Consider the following 26,412-nt stretch of genomic DNA (forward strand, 5'->3'; position numbering starts at 1 on the left):
TTCCAAGTCCTGCACCCCTTTTTGGCAAAGCCAGAATAAGGCTTTAGTGACTTTTTGGTCTTATTTGAGCCAAAAATGTTAACTTTTTTTATTTTTACACCACAGGATAGGAGGTAAGTATTATATCAGTAGAGATCTAATCTCACTGAGACCTCTGCCAATTACGAGAACTGGAACTCCGTACCCCCAAAATGATCGGCGCAGGTTAGGCATATGCACTGCCGCTCCATTCATTCTCTCTGCTACAGACAGCCAATGACAAGCACTCAACTATGTCCAGCAGTCCCATAGACATGAATAGAGCAGCAGTGTGCATGCTCATTGTGAGTATAAAAATACAATTTTCATTATTATTTACTATTATTTTGTAATCAAGGAGACTTACAGTATTTCCTAATTCATCCAGATATATGCTGTGCTATTTATTACTGTAAGATGTACCTAAAGGTTATTCTGCTTCTAGTATACAGGCAGGAGCGCTTCACACTTGTTTTTAATGCATTCTTCAGAAGACAAGCCTTTAAGTGTTTATTCAGAGGACATGATCTTGTTTAACAGCCCACCAGGTACTTGTTGAAATAGCTGTGTACAGTATCATCCTACAACATTAACCTTGCTTAGTCAGATCCATTAGAAGTCAATGATTCAGAGCATTAGGGCACTGGAAATGACCTTTCCAATAGGTGGTCATGAAGCAGGAGTAATGTGTTCAGAGAAAGGCTCTTGAAGACCATTTAATGTGTCATTTAACACTTTTGCAAGGTTCTGAGCAAGAAGTAAACATTTATTGGCCTTGTATGGATTGCATTTTGGAATGAGTATGCCTTTTGTTCTATTGATATATTAAGAGTGGCGTCAACATCGTAATGGTTTATTCACATGTTGCCGTGATGTCGCTGTGCCATAAAACTGTTGCATAAATAGTTTTCCTGTGCTTTCAGAAATTTGCTTCAAAAATAATGTGACGAGTGAAGAAATCTATATAATATATAGAATAATCAATCAAATATTTTAAAATGCAAGTTGCCCTTAAAGGCGTGAATTTAGGCAACCAAGCTTTGTAGGTGATCTACTCATAAGCAAGAACTCAACTAGTTCTTAAGTAGTTTAAATGTATTATGGGACAAGTTATTCATGCAATCTAAGCAGATATACATGTCTGTATATAGTACAAGCGATACGCATGTTTTATGAAACTGCCTAAAAGCAACCAATTACAGCACAGCTTTAAATTAACATCATACACTTGCTCGCACAGAGGCAGTTTGCTCCTCTCTTGAGTGGAAAAGACCTGCGCTGAGTAGGATCAAATCACTGTGGCTCGCAGCTTGATCACGTGGTGATGATGACATACACTTGGGAGAGTGCAGTGATGTCATCACGCTTAGCGCAGGTCCTTCAGCAGGTCTTTTCTACTCGAGAGGTGCGGACTACCTCTGCACGAGCAAGTGGAGGTGAGTATTATTATTTTTTTGCCATTCTTTCTAAGACAAATCCAGCCACCATTTTAGGAAAAATGATTTGTTACCACAATCCTATTTTTCCTAAACTTCGGATCAAATTCCACTTTGGATGCTTCCATTCGCTCAACACTACTCATGACCATAGCAATTTAGTAGCATATCTAATGTGTTATAAATGTATGTAATTGTATTTTCATATAATAACATGAAAAAATGTAACATTATGGTAAAGTACACTGTTATGGACAAATCCATCCTCAGTCTGCTGAGATGTAGTAAAAGGAGTACAGGTCTAAATTCTACTTATGGGGTTTGAAAGACACAGGTCAGCCTTTGAAAGAGGATAGTACTGACCTATGTAAATACGAGCAGGACAAACACTTCCAAACAAGTAAAGGTCATGGTGGGGTCATGACTGGTGACCTCTTGGACTACTGTTTTGTCAAATGAGTATGCTTACCGTGTTAATCTCTCATCCTTTAGTTCCAAGTCTGCCACTGTGATTAACTGGTCTAGTTTGAATTTAGTATCAATTATTTCAGCATCTCGTGGTGAGTATGTTCCACCCTCCTTTTGCTTTTGCCTAATTCTAAACAAGGAAAAGATAAAATTATATCTTTGAGTGCATGTGGAAATGTTAATAGATGGATGGATTCCATGTTGGAAAATGATGGTAACGTTGAGTCAAATCAACACATGTACAGCAATACCTCAATATTGCTATAATAAACTGCATATACCGCTCACAAGACCTGCATCTTGAAGAACAAAGCATCCTTGCTTATTCTTGTCTTATTTTCATCATGATTACTCCTAGTATGTTTATTGCTGTGTTATGCTGGACTTCACGCTAGAACAGGCTATTGCCATACCTGTACGCAGACTTCATGCTACCTCTTCGATTAGCTACTTGTGTCTTGAGATGAATTTTATGCAGGGACACTGTTAGGAAGTGTCTTGCAACTTTGGGGTGCCTTTTTCAGGGCGGGTTGCACGTAGAGCTGCGAACAGGGACAGTGATATATTCTGCAAGTGTGACTGCAGTGGCTTTGGCATGCAGAGGGAAGCTACAACCACCCTGAGAAAACTCTAATTACATATTTAATCCAAGGGAAATTTTAAAGTTCTTTACAACTGGGTTCCATGCCATTCCCTGAAAATAGTCATGATAGATCGATCCCAAACCAATTGTTGGTACACAGAAATAGGCAGTAATTGATTCATTTTTCAATGACTGTATCACCTATATTTTAGCTAATTACCACATTTTTTCCCCCATAAGAATATCTTTTTCCCCCCAAACATGGGGGAAAAATGCCCCTGCGTCTTATGGGGTGAATACTAAGGAGCGCTTCCATTATAGAAGCGCTCATTAATACCACAGGACCAGGAAGCGGTGAAGACTCTGTATACACCGCTTCCTGGTCCCCGCCTTTCGGATGTGCAGTGGCTGCGCACAGAGTGAGGGTGCTCTGTAACCTTGCGCTGTAAACGTTGGGTCACAGCACAGCTGACGGCAGGAGGTAGAGGATTGTGCTGGAGGAGAGGCGGTGTCCGGAGCAGGAGAGGTAAGTGGATTTTTTGTTTTATGTGGCTCATAAGAGTCATTGGGGCTGAAATATGGCAATGGATGCTGATATGGGGGCTAAAATATGGCAATAGGGGCTGGAATATGGCCATGGGGGCTGAAATATGGCAATGGGGCTATTATGGGGGCTGAAATATGGCAATGGGGGCTGAAATATGGCAATGGGGGCTGATATGGAAGCTGAAATATGGTAATGGAGGCTGAAATATGGCCATGGGGGCTGAAATATGGCAATGGTGGCTGATATGGGGGATGATGAGAGGCATTGGGGCTGATGAGAAGCATATGGGGGCTCATGAGAGGCATGGGGCTCTTATCTGAGGTCTGATTGGGAGTCATTCAGATTGGGGTCTGAGCTGAGGTCTGATTGGGGGTCTAATCTGAGATCTTATTGGGATCTTATTAACATTGGGGGTCTGATTGGGGTTGTAATCTGAGGTCTGATTAACATTGGGGGTCTGACTGGTGGTCTGAACTGAGGTCTAATGAAAAATTGTTTTCTTATTGTCCTCCTCTAAAACCTAGGTGCGTCTTATGGGCCTTGTGCTTCTTATAGGGCACAAAATATGGAAAAAGAAGACAGTGACACATATATTTATAATTATTCTCCTTATTAATAATTATTCTAATTAGTATTTTTTTCTATAGTTTTCTGATTATAGTTTTGTCACATTCTATTTTCTGTACATGATTATAGGAACAGTGCAGCATTTAAAGATGTGCTTTACAGCAGCCACATGGACCATATACACAATAAACATGAGCTGACCTTATTCACTTTGGGAGCATATAGATATGCTCTGGGACGGTACAGAGACCTTTGTGCAGGGAGGGTGAGGGAGGGAGGGTGACTATTTTGAATAGTGGACTCTGTGTTGTCTTTCAAAGTAATCCTGCTCATAACTGTATTGAAAAGACTGCTGGAAAGTGATCCCCACAGAACATGAATAATCAGCATATTATTAGGCTTTGTTGCCAGTGTGAAAACTGTAGGATTTTAGTATTTTATTTACTTTTAATTGTGACCTTGAAAATTAAAAACTATCACAAAAAATCCACATAAAACTTAATTGACTTGATTTAAAAATGTCATGTTCTGATGACACTTTCCCATTATCATGCAAAATATATTTGTACTGTAACTACATATCATTTAGTCTCTCAAACCACTAACTTCTGAGTACTACCTTTTAATGCAACATTTTTACATTCAGATTTAATGAACTATAAAAGCATAAGCCATACTGTTTCATATTCAGCAATAAAATATAATATTTGCAAACACATCTAAAGGAATAGAGATCTTACCTTGCAAAAGCATAAATTGCTGCCACAAGTAGTATCACAGAAAGCACGCAAAGTGTAACCGACAGGATGATTTCTACAGCCCGTCCTGACAGTCCGTCGGCTGGAGAGAAATAGTAGCAAATAAGAAACAAGGTGTTTTCAGAATAAGCTTGGTATACAGCCAAATACTGTGCTCTTGAGATTTTTATATGTAACATATAACATGTAGCAGAGTAGAAAATGAAAAACAAATGTTTAACTCATAATGAACACATCATGGACCGTCAGGCAGATTCTTATCTCTGTAGTGTCATATTTTAAATACTATGCACCCCAGAGATGTGGAATATTTTGTTATCTTGGCACTTGACATCAATAAATTGCCTCATGCATTACTCATAGGAGTATTGCATTTTCTGCTTTCATGAGAAGCCTTCCTAGTTAGTATTCTGTATGACTGGTTACCTTAATTTTTGTTATATCTCAAAACTGAGAACATGTTTTCATAAAAAATGAATCGTTTTAAAGGGACCCTGATGATGAATGATAGAATTAAGAAGAAGATAATATTGCCATGATTGGCAGTCTGCAGGATTTGTCGCTTGGTCCTTAAACAAAGAAGTCCATTAGAGAACACAGGGGTAAATTTCCCACTGATCTTTTATATTTTTGGATAGTGAATGGAGGTAGGGCATTATTAAGGGGTGAGGGATTAGAAATCTGCAGGGCAGAGAGGGAGGTTACTTCTGCAGCCAGTTATCTTACAACCAGACACAGTGTAGTGAAGAGGGGGAAGGGGTGATATGGCTGAGCTTCTGGTAACCACTAAAATGCTACATGCGTATTGTATATCCCTCAATTCTATGTGTAATAATAACACTGTAGAACACATTAATGTTTCGGTCAGTGATTTCTATCAGTGATTGTGAGCTAAAACCAGGATTGGAGCCTACACAGACATAAGGTATAAGGGAAAGACCTGCGCCTGTTCTGTGTTTAGAGAAGCACCTGGTTTTGGCTCAAAATCAATGATGGAAATCACTGACCAAACACTGATTTGTGAATGAGGAATTAGTTTAATACAACCGTAAGGTTCCTTTCCGCAATACAGCAGATGGCAAACAATTAGCAGGGTTGTGTAGTTGGATAAATGGTTTCACAAGTTTTGGCTAAAGTAAACTACCGTATTTTTCGCCGTATAAGACGCACTTTTTCTTCCCCCAAAATGGGGGAGAAATGCCCCTGCGTCTTATACGGCGAATGCAGTCAGTTTTACATCGCTGGCAGCGATGTAAAGAGAGCGAGGACTCGGGGAGGGACTGGGAGGAGGAGCTGGGGCCGGCAATAGCGGCGGGGCGGTGCAGTCACTGTACTAAAGGCCCGCCCCGCCGCTCCGGTGTACTAATAAAATGTCATATTCAATGAATGGTTATTAAATATGCCCCTTTATGCTTAATAGTACCTTAAATCCTTAGCGCTTCAGTAGTATGCAGGCTGGGCGGGCGGCAGCGTAACTCCCTGATGTCACGTGCCTGCGCCGCCTACTTTATGAATGAAGCAGGCGGCGCAGGCAAGTGACGTCAGTGAGTGACGCGCCGCGCCGGCTGCCCGGCCTGCCGGCATTGTACTGAAGCGCTTCGGATTTAAGGTACTTTTAGGAATAAAGAGGCATATTTAAAAACTATTAATTGAATAAGACATATGATATTAGTATACAGGAGCGGCGGGGGATCTGTGGATGGCACAGTTATGGGCTGGGAGGGTCTGTGGATGACACATGTATAACAGTGCCATCCACAGATCCCCCCCTGTAACAGTGCCAGCCACAGATCCCCCTGTAACAGTGAAAGCCACAGATCCCCCCATAACAGTGTCTGTCATCCACAGTTCCCCCCTAACAGTGTCCGTCATCCACAGTTCCCCCCTAACAGTGTCCGTCATCCACAGTTCCCCCCATAACAGTGTCCGTCATCCACAGTTCCCCCCATAACAGTGTCCGTCATCCACAGATCCCCCCATAAGTGTCCGTCATCCACAGATCCCCCCATAACAGTGTCAGTCATCCACAGATCCCCCCATAACAGTGTCCGTCATCCACAGATCCCCCCATAACAGTGTCCGTCATCCACAGATCCCCAGTAATAGTGCCATCCACAGACCACCTAGTTCCAAACCCACAGCACACCTTTTGGTTAAAAATATTTTTTTTCTTATTTTCCTCCCCAAAAACCTAGGTGCGTCTTATACGCCGGTGCGTCTTATACGGCGAAAAATACGGTAAGTTAAGAAATGAATTATGGTAACATAAAAAATGTACTAGTAATTTGAATGGTGGTGGTATTAACAATCAATTAACATTTTCATTCTAATATAAAACCTTTCAATTGTCTGAAGAAAAATAGACTGATTTCAGGCTGTTTATGCTGTCTAATGTAACAAGTATTCTAGTCATTTAGTCACTACGAAGTAAGAGGACAGCGCTATAAAAGTGTACATTTTAATCCTGAGTGGTTTACTCAAAGCACCACATCTTAAGACAATCTGTGCTTTTGCATCATTGTTTGTTCAACTCATTTTTGAAAATGTGTTTTACAGTTTAAAGCAAATGAACAAAAGTGCTCAAAAGTCAATGTAATAATTTAACACCAAGCATCTATCAATGAACAGTATAGAAATGTCACAGTCAATCACTAACAAAGTGTGCTGAATGAGCAAAACATCAAAAGGTATGAGTACAAACAACTGCATCAATTGAAAGGAATATACTCACAGTTATAGACCTCTAATGAAATGATATGACAACGTAATAGTGTCATAGCATACTTAAAGTAGACAAGGCAAACTACACAACGGAGACAAGGAAATAAAAAGAAGCAAAGGGGAAAAGAGTCTAGAGTCAACCCAGAAAATAGTAGGCCAATCTGATCATAACTATTGTGTGATCCAGCATTGGTTCCATGTGGTATCAAACACATCCTTCATGATCTTATCATGAATTAGCACTGTGAGGTAGAGGATTGTGCTGAGGAGCTGAGCAGATTTATATATAGTTTTGTTGAAAAAGATTTAGAATAAGGCTATTAGAAATATTCAGCGGCTTCTCCTACTGTCTTAGAATATGGACTGGTTCACACCTCTCGGTATCCCCCAATACCGAAGGAAACTGTATAGGAAGAGTAGGAGAGCTTCCTATTCTTAATTCCTGCACAAAGAAAGGCTCCTAATATAAACTTAACAGAGACTGCACAATATATGAGTATGAGTCCACTTAGTAGGAGACTTTCTTTGTGCAGGTATTAAGAATAGGAAGCTCTGTAGATGTTTCTTTGAACCAAGGATAGGAGGCTCTATAGAGGTCACTATGCTCTATTGTTTTAATGTTTTATGGATTTATATTGATTTGATGTTTTATTGATTTATGGATTTAGGTTTGTATGATCCTATGTTCGATGTCATATGCCATTTTACAAGTAAAGAGTGACTTTTTTAATACCTGCTCGTTTGTATTAATGTCTATACGCCTCTAGTTATTGAGTGCCCCTCGTTCCATTTCTACTCTTCATATTAAGATTCCGAATAAGGCCTCATGCACGCGACCGTGTCCATTTTGCGATCTGGAACGCCTGGCCCTCAATAGAGCAGTCATATCTTTGTCTGTGATTCTGACAAAAATAGGAAATGTTCTATATTTGTTTGCAGGACTGCAGATTATGGACGTAAAGTGAATGAAACCGCATCTGACCTGGAAAAAATTGGATGTAGACCCAAACCACGGTCATGTGTATGAGGCCTAACGTATATTTCATGCATTTAAATTCCTGCTCATTTTGGGCTTTGAAGTCAAGAAGGCAGTTTTATCAGTGATTGACAACCTTCCCTCTATGATTGTGCTGTAATTCACTGATAGGACCACCTCCTTGACTTTAAAGCACAGAATAAGCAGGAATTAATATGAATAAAGTTTTACTGAACTTTTTCTCATAGAACTATATAATAATCTAGCACATAAATATAAAGTGTCTAGTGCCAAGCAGTTAATACCAAAACCATAAGGGAGTATATTATAAAATCACCTGCGATCATTGGCTTCTTTCCGTTACTGGCAATGAGATTCACTATCTTGTAAAACACCACTAAAATGCATTTAATGCATACACACTGCAGAAGTAGACTTTATGGTTGTTAAAGAGGTCCTCGGAAAGCCTAGCCCTGGTTGCTCCATCCTCTACTGGATTGCAAAAGTATCTGCAAGGCTTCCCCTGTTTTTATCACACAAGAGGGATGAAAATTGGCCCACGGGTCATGAAAAGGGGATGGAGGGTAAAAAATACCAGGCCCATATGTCCTAGTTGGCAAAAGTCAAAACCATAATGGGTAGCTGTTTTATGTATGTCATGGGTCCTCCCTCTGATGTACACCAGTGAAAGAGACTATGCAAATGCTGATGTCTCATAAGCATCATTGACTGGGGATAATCTCTGAGAGATTTATATTAATCTCGATTGGGTTAACTGTGAGGATAATTTATGCTGGAAAATCTCTCTGGGTGATAACAAGCTCTTCTATTATATGGAGAAATCTATTTTTATGTATGGCTGTAAAATTAGGCTTTGAATGACTTCTGCAAGCCACAATCAACACAACAGAATATAATGAACGATTAGAACAAATAAAAACGGCTGGAATTCATCTATAGCAAAATGACTGTACAGGTAATTAATAGCAAACAATAGACTGTTCTATATCAACATTTCAGAGCTGTGGTGTTTGGTGTTTAAAGGGCATCTGTCAGCAGATTTGTACGTGTGAAACTGGCTGACCTGTTGCATGTGCGCTTGGCAGCTGAAGACATCTGTGTTGGTCCCATGTTCATATGTGCCCACATTGCTGAGAAAAATTAAGTTTTAATATATGCAAATGAGACTCTAAGAGCAACAGGGTGGGGGGGGGGGCATTGACGTTATACATAGTGACTTCACTTTATCTGCAACTGCTGCACCCACTCTAATTGACAGGGCCATTCAGTGAAAACAACATCACACCTGGCCCTGTTAATAAGAGTATAAAGGGAATGGCAGAGAGATCAGGGTCTCTAGGTGTAATGGCAACGCTCCCATTGCCCCTAGAGGCTCATTTGCATATATTAAAACATTGTTTTTCTCAGCAATAGGGGCATATATGAACATGGGACCAACACAGATGTCTTCAGCTGACAAGCGCACATGTAACAGGTCAGCCAGTTTCATAGGTACAAATCTGCTGACAGACGCCCTTTAAGGACTAAATTCTACCTGCAAGCTAATATACATACGGTAATTGCATTCATTACCTAAGGTTTTTACGACTTCAGAGTATTCTGAATCGGTAAATTGTCCTCTAGTATTTGTGGCTCGAAATTTAAACCTGGAAAATTAAGAAAATAATTAAACTAGAATAAATCCACATTATTTAAGGAAAAACCATAAAGACAGTATAGCAATGTATTTCGATTCTTGGCTAAATATTAATGTTTGTCCAAGATCTCTATATTAATGTTTCGTAAAGTAGAACTTCAATTCTTCTTAAAATCAATAAAAACAGGAAATACAGTCTGCAGTCTACGCATTTCAAACACAAAACAGGTTCCTGTTCACGACTAATAAAAACACAAGAATATTAAAAATTCTAATGACCCCCCCATTTCCCAATTCTACACATAAAAATAAACAATAAAAAATTATTGGTATTGCCCAATCCAAAAGTGTCTGAACTATTAAAATCTAAAGACTTTTTTGTGCACAGTGAATGCCGCAATTGCCTCCTCAAAAATGTAATAAAACGTGATTGAAAAGTCATCTGTACTTAAAAATGGTACCAATTAAAACAACAATAGAAAAACATAATAAAAACCATACAAATTTGGTACAACATAATCATATTGACCTGCAGAATACTTTCATCGTGTCATTTTTAGCATCTGGTGAACGCAATAATAATAAAAAAAAAATATGGTGGAATTGTTTTTTTTTTCACCCAAAGAAGATTTTTTCCAGTTTTTAATAAAAGATATGGTAAATACAGTGTGCCATAAAAAAACACAGCATATATGACAGCGAATAAGCTCTCATAAGAATATGAGATAGAAAAATTAAAGGGAGTCTGTCACCTCCATATGGCCATATACAGTGCTTACATGGCTCTGTAGCACACCTATACAGGATTGTAACGGTACCTTTGTTCTTTTCTTTAGACTTGCACCTGCAGGAAAAACAAAGTTTAATTCATATGCAAATGAGCACTCGCAAGTGCCCAGGGGCGGCGTTCAGTGTGTAGGTGCCGATCTTTTCACTTTACTCCTCCCCAGCCTCTGCCTTTGCCCGCCCTCCAAGTCTCTTGCCTCATCGATAGGTCCTGACTTGGAGGGCGGGCAAAGGCATAGACTGGGGAGGAGTAAAGTGAAAAGAAGGCAGGGCAGCCTGGGCACCTACACACTGAACTCCGCCCCTGGGCACTTGCGAGTGCTCATTTACATATGAATTAAACTTCGTTTTTCCTCCTGGTGCAAGTCTAAAGAAGAGAACAAAGGTACCGTTACAATCCTGTATAGGTGTGCTACAGAGCCATGTAAGCACTGTATATGGCCATATGAAGGTGACAGACTCCCTAAGGCATGGAGAGAAAAACAAGAAAGGAAAAATTAAAATTGGCATGGTCCTTAAGTGGTTATTTAAAATGATTAAGATGTGAGTAAGATTAAGAGTGGAGGCCAGTAAGGGTGCATTCCCACACTATAGGTTTTATTTGCAGAAATTTCTGCGACTGAAAATGAGTTTCATTCATTTGACAAGCATATGGATTTCTGCAAGCTCTATGTCAGTGAATTAAACTGATTTTCAATCGCAGAGATTCCTGCAACAAAATAGGAGATTTGGGCAACGCCATGAAGAGGTCTTCAACATCACACTATTCCTACTCTAGGGATTCAAGAGTGTCAGAGGAGCTGTCTTTCAAGAGGACAATGTAAGGCCTGTAAATAAGCCTGCATGGCCTAAACATGCTACCATGGCCTGCAGTGTCTCCGGACTTGTGTCCCATGGAATACATGTGGGACGTCATTGGTTGGCAATCACAAAGGGAGCTGTCAGCAATGGATCTTGATGATTTGCATGCCCAAGTGCATTCAGCCTTGCATAACAGTCCTCAGACAACCAATAATAATAACCTACTCATAACATGCCAAGATGCGTTGAATGGGTTTTGCCACTTCCGCAAGTAGCATTTATTATGCAAAGAAAGTTTCCATGGTTACAACCACCCTGCCATCCAGCAGCAGTGGCTGTGCTTGTACACTGTAGAAAACGGTACTAGTCTATGTGAGCTCCCATGGAAATGAGCAGTGTATAATGTGATGGAAAAATAAACCAAGCCAGCAAAGGAGACAATATGGACAATCACAATACATTAGTAAGTGCCTTGTATTAACTTTCTCTACATAATAAATGCCACTTGCTGAAGTGAGAAACCCCCTCTAAGATGCCACCGGTCAACTATTAGTGACTGAGAGCTATGTACATATTGATATACACCTCATGCACGCAAACGTATTTTCAGTTTGCATTTTTTACGGATCAAATGCGGACCCATTCATTTCTATGGGGCCGCCAAAAAATGTGGACAGCACACTAATTTTATATGTGTGCTGTCTGCATCCATTTATCATGTATAGAAAGTTAATACAAGGCACTTACTAATGTACTGTGATTGTCCATATTGTCTCCTTTGCTGGCTGGATTCATTTTTCCATCACATTATACACTGCTCGTTTATAACCACACTACAATCCAGCAGTGGTGGTGTTACTTGCACACTATAAGAAAAAATGCCAGCCTCTCTGGTGGCCGGGACCGTGGGAGCTCACGTAAGCTGGAGCTTTTTCCTATAGCGTACAAGCACAGCCACTGCTGCTGGACTGCAGGGTGGTCGTAACCATGGAAACTTTCTCTGCATAATAAATGCTATTTGCTGAAGTGGCAAAACCCCTTTAAGCGTGTGTATTTCTGCATCAGGCGTTCATACTCGATACTGAATAAATTGAGATAGTCAGAATTTTTTATTTCTATTTTTTTATCATTTGCTTATCATTAACAGGTCTATTGATCATGTGATTTCCATAATTCCATGATGTTCCTTCTTGTTGTAATTTAAATGTTGAGAAATGTGAAAAGTTCATTTATTTTAGTAATGCAACCTAAAAGGTGAAACTAACATATGAGAGACTCATTACATGCAAAGCGAGATATTTCAAGCCTTTATTTGTTATAATTTGGATGATTATGGCTTACAGCTTATGAAACCCCAAAGTCACAATCTCTGGTACCCTTTGCTCAGGGGGTATGGATTATTAGCTGACTAGTGTGACACTTTGAGCCTAGAATATTGAACCTTTTCACAAAATTGAAATTTTAAGCTGCATTAATGCAATTCCTTTTTATTTGCATTACTGAAATAAATGAACTTTTGCACGATATTAACATTTTTCCAGTTTCACCTGTACACAAGATCTTCACTTTTTTAAGCTAAATGTTGCCTCTTTACACAGGCCTACACAGCAGGCAATTGTCAGGAACAAACAATCCGTTCCTGATAATTATCTGCTTATCAGAGGAATGTGAGAGTAGCATTTACATGCATTAATCCCCTCTTCTATATGGGGATGAGGGATCAATATTCCACCAGCAATGCCTTCACCTCATAAATAAGCATATGGTCAATCACTTGGTGATTATCAGTAGGGATGATCGAGCATGCACGGCCGAACACCTGTTAGGCTAGAGCATCTCGATGCTCGGCACTCGGCAGTACTTGGCCGAGTACTCCATGTGCTCGAGCGCAATGCTCGATTCTCCTCCCCGCCCGTTTCTTGGCTCCTACACAGCCAATAAACGTGCAGGGAGGTACTGGCACGCACTGTAATGCCGAAGCCATGTTGGCTACTGGCATTACAGTGATTGGCTGGCCAGAACGCATCATCGAGTGCTATAAAGCACCCAATGACATGTGTTCAGCTCAGTCTTAGCTCAGTGTGCGTCCCGTGGTCGTGCAGCGGCCTACAGTATGTGGGCCGCAATGCACGAATACTGTCCGTGGGGCAGCCACAGCGGATCGCGGACCCATTCACTTTAATGTCGTAGCCATTTCTCAGGCTCCCTCTCCTGAATCAAACACTGATTCCCCGTTACCCATAGTTACAATTGTTTGCGCTGACAATAACATCGAAACTTGATAGGGCAGACATCCGAATGGATCGTCGCCATCACGGGGACGTGCGTTTGGGCCCAGGTTATCTAGAGTCACCAAAGCGGCAGCAGGTACTCGCCCATAATGTTTTAGATGGTCAGATCAGGCCCTTGATCCAAATGTTTTTAAGGGTTACCAGCAGGCCATCAATCATAATTTTTTAAGGATGTGTATGATACCCTCCTTTATGTGTCATACAGGTTGTTTCAGAGTGCCTCTTCATTGTAATTTTTGCCAGCACTTGCACTTTATATATAAGTTAATATACAGGAAAGAATGTTTCCTAACAATTTTTCCTCTAAAATCGATTTTATCTTCGGTTTTGTGCGTAATATTGTCAGTCTGTAAAAGTGGCGTACTACTCGGACAACATGGTTCCCAGCAGAAACCTGGGAGTCCAAGATGCATCCAGACATCCTCCCCATGCTGTTCCCAAACAATTTTGGTGGTGTTTCCATCAATTTCTGACCTTTTCCTATGAACCAGGCACCCTCCCCTCTTCAGAGTAGGGGGTGCCTGGTTTAATGCTTGGGTTCTCCCATTGACTTCTATTATACCGATTTGTACGGCCTGAGCACCCGAGCACTATGGTGCTCGACCAACACTTATTATCAGGAATGAGCATTCCTAGGAATGCTCCTTCCCGATCATTGCCCCTATTGTTGGCCAATGAAAAGGGGCCTTTAAAATAAGCTTTTTTATGTAAAACTTTTTTTAGGCTACTTTCACACTTGCGGCAGTGTGATCCGGCAAGCAGTTCCGTCGTCGGAACTGCCCGCCGAATCCGCCGATTTTGATGTGACTCAAAGCATTTATGAGACGGATCCGGTTGCGGATCCGTCTCACAAATGAATTGCAAGAACGGATCCGTCTCTCCGCTTGTCATGCGGACAGACAGATCCGTCTTGTATTTTTTTTTCACATTTTTACCGGTCTGCGCATGCGCAGGCCGGAAGGACGGATCCGGCATTCTGGTATTTAGAATGCCGGACCTGGCACTAATACATTCCTATGGGAAAAAATGCCGGATCTGGCATTCAGGCAAGTCTTCAGTTTTTTTCGCCGGAGACAAAACCGTAGCATGCTACGACTGAACTGAAGACATCCTGATGCATCCTGAACGGATTACTCTCCATTCAGAATGCATGGGGATATGCCTGATCAGTTCTTTTCCAGTATAGAGCCCCTGTGATGGAACTCTATGCCGGAAAAGAAAAACGCTAGTGTGAAAGTACCCTAAAACATTTGGGTGATTTTTAGAAATTTTCAATTTCCCTATTTATATATATTTTTTTAAATCCTAAAATCCTAAAATCCTGCAGTGTTCACACTGGGCACTAGGCCTTAAATATGTCAAGACTTCCTGTTCTTTGAGAGCAGCCAAATGGGTTATAGGTAGAACCTCACTGACTTCTACAGCAAATGTTTCTAAGCATGATCTGTAAATAAGCTATGATATCAATTATTGTAAAAAGCAGATGTTATGTTATCTATGCAGATGTGATATCTGTCAATGTAATCCTGTCTTTGATGGCAACGTGATGGCTACTGAAAGGTTACTGTACAGAACAGGAAATATCAGCATATTATTACAAGTAGTGTCCGGTTTGAAAACTGCACAATTTTAGGTATTTTTAAACATAAAAAGGTGATTTAAACAATAGGTAATTTTCTGGTGACACATTCTCTTGAGGCTAGATTCACACGACTGTATATGTTTTGTAGTCCGCAAAAAAAACAGATGACGTCCGTATGACATCCTTTTTTTTTGCAGATCCATTGCAACAATGCCTATCCTTGTCTGCAAAACGTACAAGAAAAGGACATGCTCTATTTTTTTTTGCAGGGCTACATAACAGACATACGGATGCGGACCCATTGAAATGAATAGGTCTGCATCCTATCCGCAAAAAAACTGATTTACACGGCAACAAAATACGTTTATGTGAATGTAGCCTTAATGCAAATCAATGAGAAATCAACCTGAGTAATGTTTATGTAGGCAGAATTCACATTGGTGTTATTTAGTGGTGTCTCAATGAACTGAAAATACATAATCACTGCTGAAACTGCATTCATAGATTGTTATATGGTTGTATGAGATTAAGGCCGAATGCACATGGCCGTTGTTCATGGCCGTGAGTGGTCCGTGGAACCGCGGCCTGGATTCTTCCTGAGAGCAGGAGCGCACGGCGTCATGGGTTGCTATGACGCCTTGCGCTCCCTGCTGCCGCCGCAATACAGTAACACACTGGATACCAGTGTATTACTGTACTGTGGCGGCAGCAGGGAGCGCACGGCGTCATAGCAACCCATGACGCCGTGCGCTCCTGCTCTCAGGAGGAATCCAGGCCGCGGTTCCACGGACCGCTCACGGCCGTGAACAACGGCCGTGTGCATTCGGCCTAAAAAGAAGGAATGACTTTAACCAGAAAGACCCCTTTTGTCCTAATGCAACCCCCATTCACTTGAACAAACAATTATATCATACACATCAAACACATATCATGTGGCTATTTAAAATACAGCTTTCATAATAAAAATTATTAAAGTTTTTGCTTTGTTACAAACAGAAACATACAAGTACTGTTTCCTTGGCTTCAGAGGTCCATTGCAGAATTTCTCTTTATTTTCCTGTAGCATACAGGTATTGTCAGCTCCAATGACATATACTTCCTGTTTGCTGAAGAAACGGTTTGTTCCCTCTGGACAAGATGGATTTGGAAAACCTTCATTTGTGAAATATGGTCTTGGTTTTTGGAAATAAGCTTCGTGCCACTTGGTGATATTTCCATCTTGTTGAGCTGTAATGCACAGCAAAGGAATGTGAGATGAATTCATTAAATAAATAATCCAATGTACCAGGAGAATAATGCAAAATATCTTACAGAACTAGGTTAGCAACACTGGGACACATTCGACACGTGCTAAAACACTTTAGAGCTTTCTCTCCAAAGTGAGAAAACCACTTTGGTGGTCCTTGTGCTATTTTATGGGCCAAATGCTAAATGATAAAAAAAAAATCTATCTAATAGTAAATAGAAAAATAGTTAACTTGCAACAAAGTGAAATAAAAAAGAACTGAGAAAATAGTCACATTAGTTTATTACTTTTTGTTCATTCAGTATTCTTTTTTTTTTCACCTTTCACCTTATTAAGTTACTGATCGTCTCAAAAATATTTATCATGTCAATGTATTGTTCATATCTCCTTATGTGGACAAATTTCTTACTTCCATTGTATACTGTAGCTCTTTAACCACTTCGAGACCGGGCCCTTTACCCCCTTCCTGACCAGGTCTAATTTTGCAAATCTGATGTGGTAATAACTTTGGAACGCTTTTACTTATTCAAACCATTCAGAGATTGTTTTCTCATGACACATTGTACTTCATGTTATTGGTAAATTTAAGTCAATATGTTTTACCTTTATTTATAAAACAAATCCAAAAGTTTATGAAAATTTGAAAAAAATTCACTGTTTTCTAAATTTGAATCTCTCTGCTTTTAAAACAGATACCTCATAAAATATTTATTACTTAACATTCCCCATATACCTACTTTATGTTGGCATCATTTTGTACCGGTTAATGTCATTTTATTTTTTTAAGACGTTAGAAGGCTTAGAATTTTAGAAGCAATTCTTAGAAATTTCCAAAACCCACTTTTTAAGGACCAGTTCAGGTCTGAATTCACTTTGTGGGGTTTACACAGTGGAAACCCCCCATAAATAACCCTATTGTAGAATCTACACCCCTCAAGTTACTCAAAACTGATTTTAAAACGTTGTCAACCCTTTAGGTGTTCCACAAGAATTAAAGGAAAATGGAGATGAAATTTCAAAATTTAACTTTTTGGGCAGATTTTCCATTTAGTCCATTTTTTTCTTTAACACATCAAGGGTTAACAGCCAAACAAAACCTAATATTTATTACCCTGATTCTGTGGTTTACATAAACACCCCACATGTGGTCGTAAACTGATGTAAGGGCACACAGCAGGGCGCAGAAGGAAACGAGCGCCATATGGTTTTTGAAAGGCAGATTTTGCTGAACTGGTTTTTAGATGCCATGTCCCATTTGTAACCCCCCTGATGCACACTTACAGTAGAAACTCCCCAAAATGTACCCCATTTTGGAAACTAGGGCATAAGGTGCCAGTTTTATGTGTACTATTTTGGGGTACATATGATTTCTAATTGCTCTATATTGCGTGTTTTGTGAGGCAAGGTAACCAAAAAATGCCTGTTTTGGCACAGTTTTTTATTTTTATTATTTACAACATTCATCTGACAGGGTAGATCATGTGCTATTTTTATAGAGCAGGTTGTTACAGATGCACTGATATCAAATATGTCAACTTTCTTTGTTTTTTGTTTCAGTTTTACATAATAAAGCATTTTTGAAAAAAAAAAGTTTTTGTGTCTCCATTTTCTGAACACCATATTCATTTTATTTTTCTGCCAATCGTCTTGTTCAGGGGCTCGTTTTTTGCAGGAAGAGTTGATGTTTTTATTGGTACCATTTTGGGTACATTATTATACTTTATGGGACAAGGTGACCAAAAAACTTGTTGTTTTAGCACAGTTTTTATTTATTTATTTTTACAGCGTTCATCCGAGGAGTTAGGTCATGTATAGAGCAGATCATTACGAACGTGGAAATACCTAATATGTATACTTTTTCTTATTTATTTAAGTTTTACACAATTATAGCATTTGTGAAACCAATATGTTTTAGTGTCTCCATAGTCTGAGAGAAATAGCTTTTTTAGTTTTTGACCGATCGTCTTAGTCAGGGTCTAATTTTTTGTGGGATGAGGTTACGGTTTGATTTGTACTATTTTGAGGGGCATACACCTTTTTGATCGCTTGGTGTTGCACTTTATGTGATGTTAGGTGACAAAAAATAGCTTTTTTGCCACTGTTATTCTTTTATTTTTATTATGGTGTACCTGTGAGGGCCTAGGTCATGTGATATTTTTATATAGCTGGTTCTTATGGATGCGTCGATACCTAATATGTATACTTTTTTTTATTTATTTCACTAACACAATAATAGCATTTTTGAAACAAAAAGTAATGTTTTAATGTCTCCATGTTCTGAGAGCTATAGTTTTTTTCATTTTTTTTAGCGATTTTCTTATGTAGGGGCTAATTTTTTGCGGGATGAGGTGACGATTTTTTTTATACCATTTTGTGGGACATACGCCTTTTTGATCACTTGGTGTTGCACTTTTCGTGATGTAAGGTGACAAAAATGACTTCTTTTGACACAATTTTTATTTTACTTTTTTGACAGTGTTCACTGATATTGGTCATGTGATATTTTTTTTAGAGCCAGTCTATACGGAAGCGTCTATGGGATGCTAAATGGGCTATACATCCATGTAACTGCTGCAGCCAGTCACTGTCCTCAACAATGATGCTTGTATGTAGAGAACATTGCACATCATTGCTGCTGCAAAGTAAACCAAGACCGGCTGAGTACTTGCACTGCAGCAGCTGGGGAACAGATGCGTACTTGTTTTGATTTATTTTTTACTTTGTCTCTTTTCCTGTTTTTAGACTAATTAGAAAATACAGTTAAAGGGGTTTTTCGGGACTTTGATATTAATGACCTATCACAAATGCTGTGGCCCCTTTAAACAGCTGATCAGTGGGATGCTGGGAGATGGATTCACATTGATCTGATATTCATGACCTATCTTGCAGATAGTTCATTAATATTATGAAACCGGACAATCAGATAATATTAGTTTTGTCATTAAAGGGTTAAAATGCACTTATCCCCTGACTTATGTGCCAACTATATTTATTTCATGCATAAATTCAAAACGAACAACAACAAAATTAGATGTTAGGGAGGACTTTTACATGATGATGATTAATAATGGTATAAAGGGGTAAGAAATCAGAAAGTGTCCCCCTGTGATTATCTGTATTCTGTGAGGAAACCTGGTTGTAAGACCTTTTTCACATGTCTGTGATGATACCCGTGACAAGATGGTCAGTGGTTTATCTTTGAAGATGTCTGTGAAGAATCTGAGTTTGATCCATGTGTCCATTTTTGCCCTCCATGCGTCAAACATATTTCATGGACACTGCTAGGCTAAAAACTGGCATCCAGAGCATCTCTGCAAATATCATGGACCACACTATCATGTGTCCATAGTTTTCATAGACTATAGTGTGTGTGAGATATCTGTGATCACAGACAGAAATAGAACATGCTTCTATGGTGTCACCACAGTACGTGGAAAACCACTGATGTCTGCAATTTGTATGAGTGAAAGAGGTCTAAGAGGGCATCAGCACTGGAAACAGCACTACAAGGTTCCATTCAAATCAAGGGTCTCTCTGAGCAATAGAATTGTCTCAAATAGTTTAACTGTACAAGAAGATGGGTTTTCTAAACTGAATACTTACATGTAAAGACAGGATGAAAATGGCATAAAATTATTGTGGCTATGTAAAAAGGGCGGTTATATTGTTTTCATACTGTCCGGTGTGTGCGGTGATGCTGGTGGATTAACCCTTTCATGTGCGGCGGTCAGCGCAGACCATGGCACATGCGGGGTATACAGAAAGAGGGGTCTCCCTCTGACTCCACCCCCCCCGCACTGCACTGGCAGGGGGCCGATAGTTGCCAAGGCAGCTACGATGCACAGGCATTGGAGCTGTCAGCCTATGGAAGTAGAGGAGATCCAGCCTGAGCGCTGGGTCTCCTCGGCAACGGCAACTGTTAGCGTCTCACGCTGACAGTTCAATTTAGTACAATACAGAATGTATTGTAACCAGTTGGGAGAGGTAATTGTCTTTGGTTATTGCCAAGAACCTGTTTCCTTTATGAGATGTACAGCTTTCAGTTTCCCAGTCTATATCTGGTAGTTGACGTCCCCCATAATAACCACCTCATTATGATTTGCCGCCTTGTCTATCTCGTTTAGTAGTAGATTTTCTGTGGACTCTGGTATATTAGGTGGTTTATAGTAAACTCCTATTAGTAATTTATTATTGTTTTTAGCTCCATGTATCTCTACCCACAGTGACTCCACATGTTCATGTCCCTCACTTATATATTCCCGGAGTGCGGGCTTTAGACAGGACTTTACATAAAGGCAGACCCCTCCCCCTCTCCGGTTTTGATGATCCTTTCTAAACAGACTGCAATTTTGTATGATGACTGCACAGTCATAGCTATCATCCAGCCATGTCTCAGTTATTCCCACAATGTCATAGTCCCCCTCACACATCACTAATTCCAGTTCCCCAGTTTTATTAGTCAGACTTCTGGCATTAGTATACATACATTTGAGAGGTTTATGTATATTTTTTACCCTACACCTTTCCTTCTGAACTGTTCTAGTCCCTCCTTCCATTCCTCCCCCAGTCCCACTACCTTGCCTCCAGTCTCTATCTGCACTATCTTCCCCTTCTATAATGTAATTTCCCTCCCCCCAGTCCCTAGTTTAAACACTCCTTAAACCTTCTAGCCATCTTTCTCCCCAACACAGCTGCCCCTTCCCCATTGAGGTGCAGCCCATCTCTACGATAGAGCCTGTAGCCGATAGAGAAGTCGGCCCAGTTCTCCAGGAACCCAAACCTCCCCTTCTTACACCAGTTCTTGAGCCACTTATTAATCTCCCTAATCTCCCACTGCCTTTCTTGTGTTGTCCGTGGTACAGGCAGTATTTCAGAAAACACTACCTTTGAGGTCCTTGTCCTAAGCTTTTGACCTAAATCCCTGAAATCATTTTTAAGGACTCTCCACTCTCTAACTTTGTCATTGGTTCCAATATGGACCATGATCGCTGGATCTTCTCCAGCCCCTCCCAGTAATCTGTCAACCCGATCCGCGATGTGTCGAACTCTAGCGCCAGGAAGACAGCACACTGTTCGGCGATCACTGTCATTGTGACAGATATTACGGTCTTTGTGACAGATAAATATTGAGGGTTTTTTTTGGGCTGTTAACACTTGCTTTGTTACTGGACTAAATTGATTAAAATCTGCCAAAAAAGTAAAATTCTGAAATTTCATCTCCATTTTCCTTTAATTCTTGTGGAACACCTAAAGGGTTAACAAAGTCTGTAAAATCAGTTTTGAATACCTTGAGGGGTTTAGTTTCTAAACCATTTTCGGTTGTTTCTATACTGTAAGCCTCCCAAAGTGACTTCAGACCTGAACTGGTCCTTAAAAAGTGGTTTTCAGAAAAATTTCAAGATTTGCTTCTAAACTTCTAAGCCTTCTAACGTCCCCAAAAAATAAAATGGCATTTACAAAATGATCCAAACATGAAGTAAACATATGGGGAATGTAAAGTAATATCTATTTTTGGAGGTATTACTGTCTATTATAAAAGTAGAGAAATTGACATTTGGAAATTTGCTAATTTTTCGCAAATTTGGTATTTTTTTTTATAAATAAAAATGACATTTCTTTACTCAATTTTACCACTGTCATGAATTACAATATATGACAAGAAAACAATCTCAGAATGGCCTGGATAAGTAAAAGTGTTTTAAAGTTATTACCACATAAAGTGACACGTCAGATTTGCTAAAAAATGGCCTGGTCCTGAAGGTAAAAACTAGCTTGGTCTTGAAGGGGTTAATGACAAAAAAAAAATAATTATATATATATATATATATATATATATATAATAAGAAATGTGAACATGCTATTTAAGAATACATAAAGGAGATACTGAAATGTTAATAAAAAAAAATAGCACATTAATCACAAATGTTTGAGGTACCTCTTTATAGCCTTTTTTAGAAAAAAGACTCTCCAGAGACTTAAGTTCTCAATTTCAGTTTGTCTCAAAGCCATGACCTGTATACCTCTGTAGTAGTGCAAAGGTTAAGTTTAAGTTTATAGAAGTTTATAGAGATTAGTAGTTTTATGCCCTTTTCTTAATTGCTAGGGGATTATGGCATGTACCAGCACAAGCACTGGTACATGATATGTCTACATATACTGATTAAATTATTACAACTTTTCCTTCTCGGTGGTATCTTCTTATGGAAAAATACCAACATTCACTAAGTGGCAAGCAGTGTCTATAGTATGCTAACAGATGCCTTAGAGATTATCTGAGTTTTCCACAGTCCTGTAAAGAGGGTGTAGCTATAGGGGTGCAGTGACACCCAGGCCTAGGTGCCTGAGGAGCCCAAAATCTCCTTTTCTACATGAGAAGACACCAGTATTGTAAGTGAAACTTAATGGTAGAGGTTATTTACAGATTTTGATATAGGGTCCAATATTATTATTATTATTATTATTAGTAGTAGTAGTAGTAGTAGTAGTAGTAGTAGTAGTAGTAGTATTGTGTAGCAACTAATGGCTGAGATTCTGCTAATTAAAGTTAGTTATTCCACAATGACATATTGAAAATTGGTTCCAAATTCGAAGCTTCATTCATAAGGGCTCTCTCTCTCTCTCTCTCTATATATATATATATATATAGTGCCTTCTGTATGCCAACCATTCATCAAGGTACAATTCTAAGCAACTTAAGAGGCCACTTCCATAAATTTTTTTATCACATATTAACAATCTATATGTGAATAGTCTCGGTATTGTTTAGTAAATACTTGGATATGGATGGTTTTCTAGATTTATTCTTTTAAGTCACTCCATGTTACTCTATGCTTAAGGGGAGCCTGCTAAATTGTTTTGCTGATTAAGCTAAGCACAGTGCCAGCTAGTGCTAGCAGAGACCTTTAAATCATGACCTTTCTTATGGTAAATCACTAATTCATTAAAAAAATAAAAAATAATGAACACATGTACCAGAATTTTGGAGCATGCACTTTTCTCCAGGGCAGAAATGAGATTGTGACTCATGCATATGACTCCGTTTTAAGAAGCCAGGACCTATCACTGGGCTTAGTGAGCAGAGGGAAGAAAAAATGGTGCACCAAGGGGAGAAGGATGCCCTTGGCACTCCAAGCAACTCATTTGCATATGTGCTCAAACTACTTTTTCTGTTAATTCAAAAAAATGGATTACAGTAAGAAAGGTAACAAGTTAAATGTCTCTGATAACACTACCTGGCACTATATTTAGTTTAATAAGCAAAAACAAGGTGAGAGGCTCCCTTTAACCTTCTCAATCAGACCATCACTACGACCAAACAGAGCCCCCCCCCCCTATAGTGACTCAATTAGATCGTCACACATTACATTTGCAATTGACTCATAACTATCACAGGTTATGCCTAGTGCCAATCATGGCTTGTATTCTCTCTTTGGTGCTTTTTGAATCCCTGTGTCCCTAGCTACAACAGAGTGGATCAGTTTTATGCAGATTGCTCCTTTAAAGGAATATTCCCATATGAGGCATTAATAGCTTATCTATGGGATATACCAATGTCTGATAGAGTTGGCTATCCAGACAGGAGGAAATGAGGCGAAGGGGTGGCCATGTAGGTATGCATCTTACTCTATTGTAATTTATGGAAGCTATGAAATGCTCAGCTGCCATATAATACACTAGAGATAGAAATGCTCATAGGCAGCCACCTCATTTCCTCTTTTCTACAGTGCTGAACATTTTAGAGTGAAAACAAGAAAGGAGTACCTTGCAAATGTATGGGAGCCAAAGGAGATTTGAGCACTTAGATAACTTTGAACAAGGTCTTAGACCTTAAATAGCCTGTTAGAAATTAGGGAAGGTGATGCAAATTTGAAAGCTTTATAGATACTAGGACACCTCTATCATTGTCCCCAAAAGAGCAGCCATGGGTTCTTCTAAACAGCTGCCTAACACTCTGAAAATGAAAATAGTTGAGGCTCACACAGAAGACAAAGCTTTGAGAAGAAAGCAAAGTGTTTTGCCATTTGCTCAGTTCAAAATGTAATTAAGAAATGACAATTCAGAGATAGCTGCTTGTAGGATCTGTAGAAAGGCAAATCAGACCCCCCCACTTGACTGCAAAAGACCTTCAGGAAAATGATGCCGACTCTAGTGTTGTGTTACAGTGTTCTACTGTTCTGTGACACCTATACAAATATGGCCTCCTCCTACATCCTCACCACAAGATTCCATGTCAGAAGTTTGCAAAAGAGCATCTAAACAAGACTGATACATTTTGGAAACAAGTCCTGTGAAATAGATATTTGGTCACAATGAAGAATTTCATGACAAAGGCACCTCTTCAACCATTAAGCATGGGGTAGGTCAATCATAGTTTTGGGTTTTGTTGCAGCCAATGGCATGGGGAATATTTCATAGGTAGAGGGAAGAATAGATTCAATGACATTTCAGCTAACTCTGGAAGCAAACATAACCCCCAACTGTAAAAAAGCTGAAATTGAAAAGAGGATGGCTTCTAAAAATGGATAATGATCATAAACATACCTCAGAATCCACAATAGATTACCTCAAAAGGTGCAGGCTGAAGGTTTTACCATGGCCCTCACAGTTTCCCAATCTGAACATCATTGAAAGTCTGTGGATAGACCTCAAAAGAGAAGTGCATGCAAGCCGGCCTATGAATCTCACAGAATTGGAAGACATTTGAGAGGAAGAATGAGTGAAAATCCCTCAAACAAGAATTATAAGACTCTTGGCTGGCTACAAAAAGTTCTTACAAGCTGTGATACTTGTCAAGGGGGTACTACTAGGTACTAACCATGGAGGCTGCCCCAATTTCTGCTTCTCACCCTTTTCCTTTTTTGTAATTTTGAAAATGTAAAATATGAAAATAAAAAAATATTTTTGCTTAAAATACATCATCTGGAGATCATTTCATCTTCAACTTGCTTAGCTGTTCACAGTAGCAGTAATTTCAACCAGGGGTGCCCAAACTTTTGCATGCTACTATATATATATATATATATATATATATAAAATGCATGTGGCACAAAGCACAAGGTCATTGGGGTTTGAGGACAGATAGACCAGTTTGGTTAGGAAATAGGATTACAGAATTGAGTAGAAACTTAATCCAATCCCTCAAGACTTGCATTAAAACAAATAGTGTTTCAATCACTTTGGCACTAGAAAGGTCAGGACTCCAGTGTGCCTTCAAACTTGATAATAGTCATGATAAGAAATACCAGGTCATCAGAGGGACATTACATGGTAATTTCAAAATTATTGTGAAGCAGAAAATTACCAGGATCTATAAGGAAATTAAGTTACACTGAATAGCATACAGCACACTGTTATAGAGAACCAAGAGAATTTGCCATCTACAACTTCTGACTGAGGCTGTAAAGGCATCTAAGCATGCCCCTCTTTCTCTTACAAGATCAAACAAATCAAAACATTTGTTATGTTTGAAAAAATGCTGTTATTTTGCTGTTAATATTTGTTAGTATTTGAGAAATAAGTGACAGCGCATAGATATAGGATTGCCTTGAACCTATTCAAATAATTTATCCAGAAGAGTACCGTAGTACCTAAAGTCAGAAATATCAGAATATGCCTCTTGTTGATTTGCAGGAATGATAATCCCAGCTAATATTCTGCAATGCAAATAACAAGGAGAGTGGTGCATTAAGGTTTAAGGGGAAGTTCGCCTAAGTGGACCTGTAGATCCCTCATATCAAAACAAGACTCGGAAATATAACTTTTGATGTGAACAAATTGCTTTGTGTAAGGAAATTCAAATTTGAGGAAGATCAGAAATCATAGAAAATATGCTTCCAGCGGGAAACATGATGTTTTAGTCAAACCATCTTAATAGAATATTAAACATAATGGCTTAGGGCCCTTTTACATGGGCCAAGTATCCAGAGTGATTTTTAGCATGATTGGTCTTTCCAAAAAATTGGCCCTAGTAAATGT

At 39.3% G+C, this 26,412-nt stretch overlaps 1 protein-coding gene across 3 annotated transcripts in view; it reads right to left on the minus strand.

The window, feature by feature from the left end:
• PTPRQ (protein tyrosine phosphatase receptor type Q) overlaps nt 1-26,412 on the minus strand; it is a 530,509-nt gene that overhangs the window by 66,799 nt on the left and 437,298 nt on the right. For all 3 annotated transcript variants that reach the window (XM_044280555.1, XM_044280554.1, XM_044280553.1), the window contains exons 51-54: nt 16,196-16,418; nt 9,668-9,741; nt 4,360-4,459; nt 1,924-2,052 (exon numbers count right to left, since the gene is read on the minus strand). In XM_044280555.1, coding sequence (XP_044136490.1) covers nt 1,924-2,052; nt 4,360-4,459; nt 9,668-9,741; nt 16,196-16,418 — 526 coding nt within the window. The remainder of the gene's footprint in view (nt 1-1,923; nt 2,053-4,359; nt 4,460-9,667; nt 9,742-16,195; nt 16,419-26,412) is intronic.

The sequence above is a fragment of the Bufo gargarizans genome, chromosome 2 (assembly GCF_014858855.1).
Source record: "Bufo gargarizans isolate SCDJY-AF-19 chromosome 2, ASM1485885v1, whole genome shotgun sequence".
NCBI lineage: Eukaryota > Metazoa > Chordata > Amphibia > Anura > Bufonidae > Bufo > Bufo gargarizans.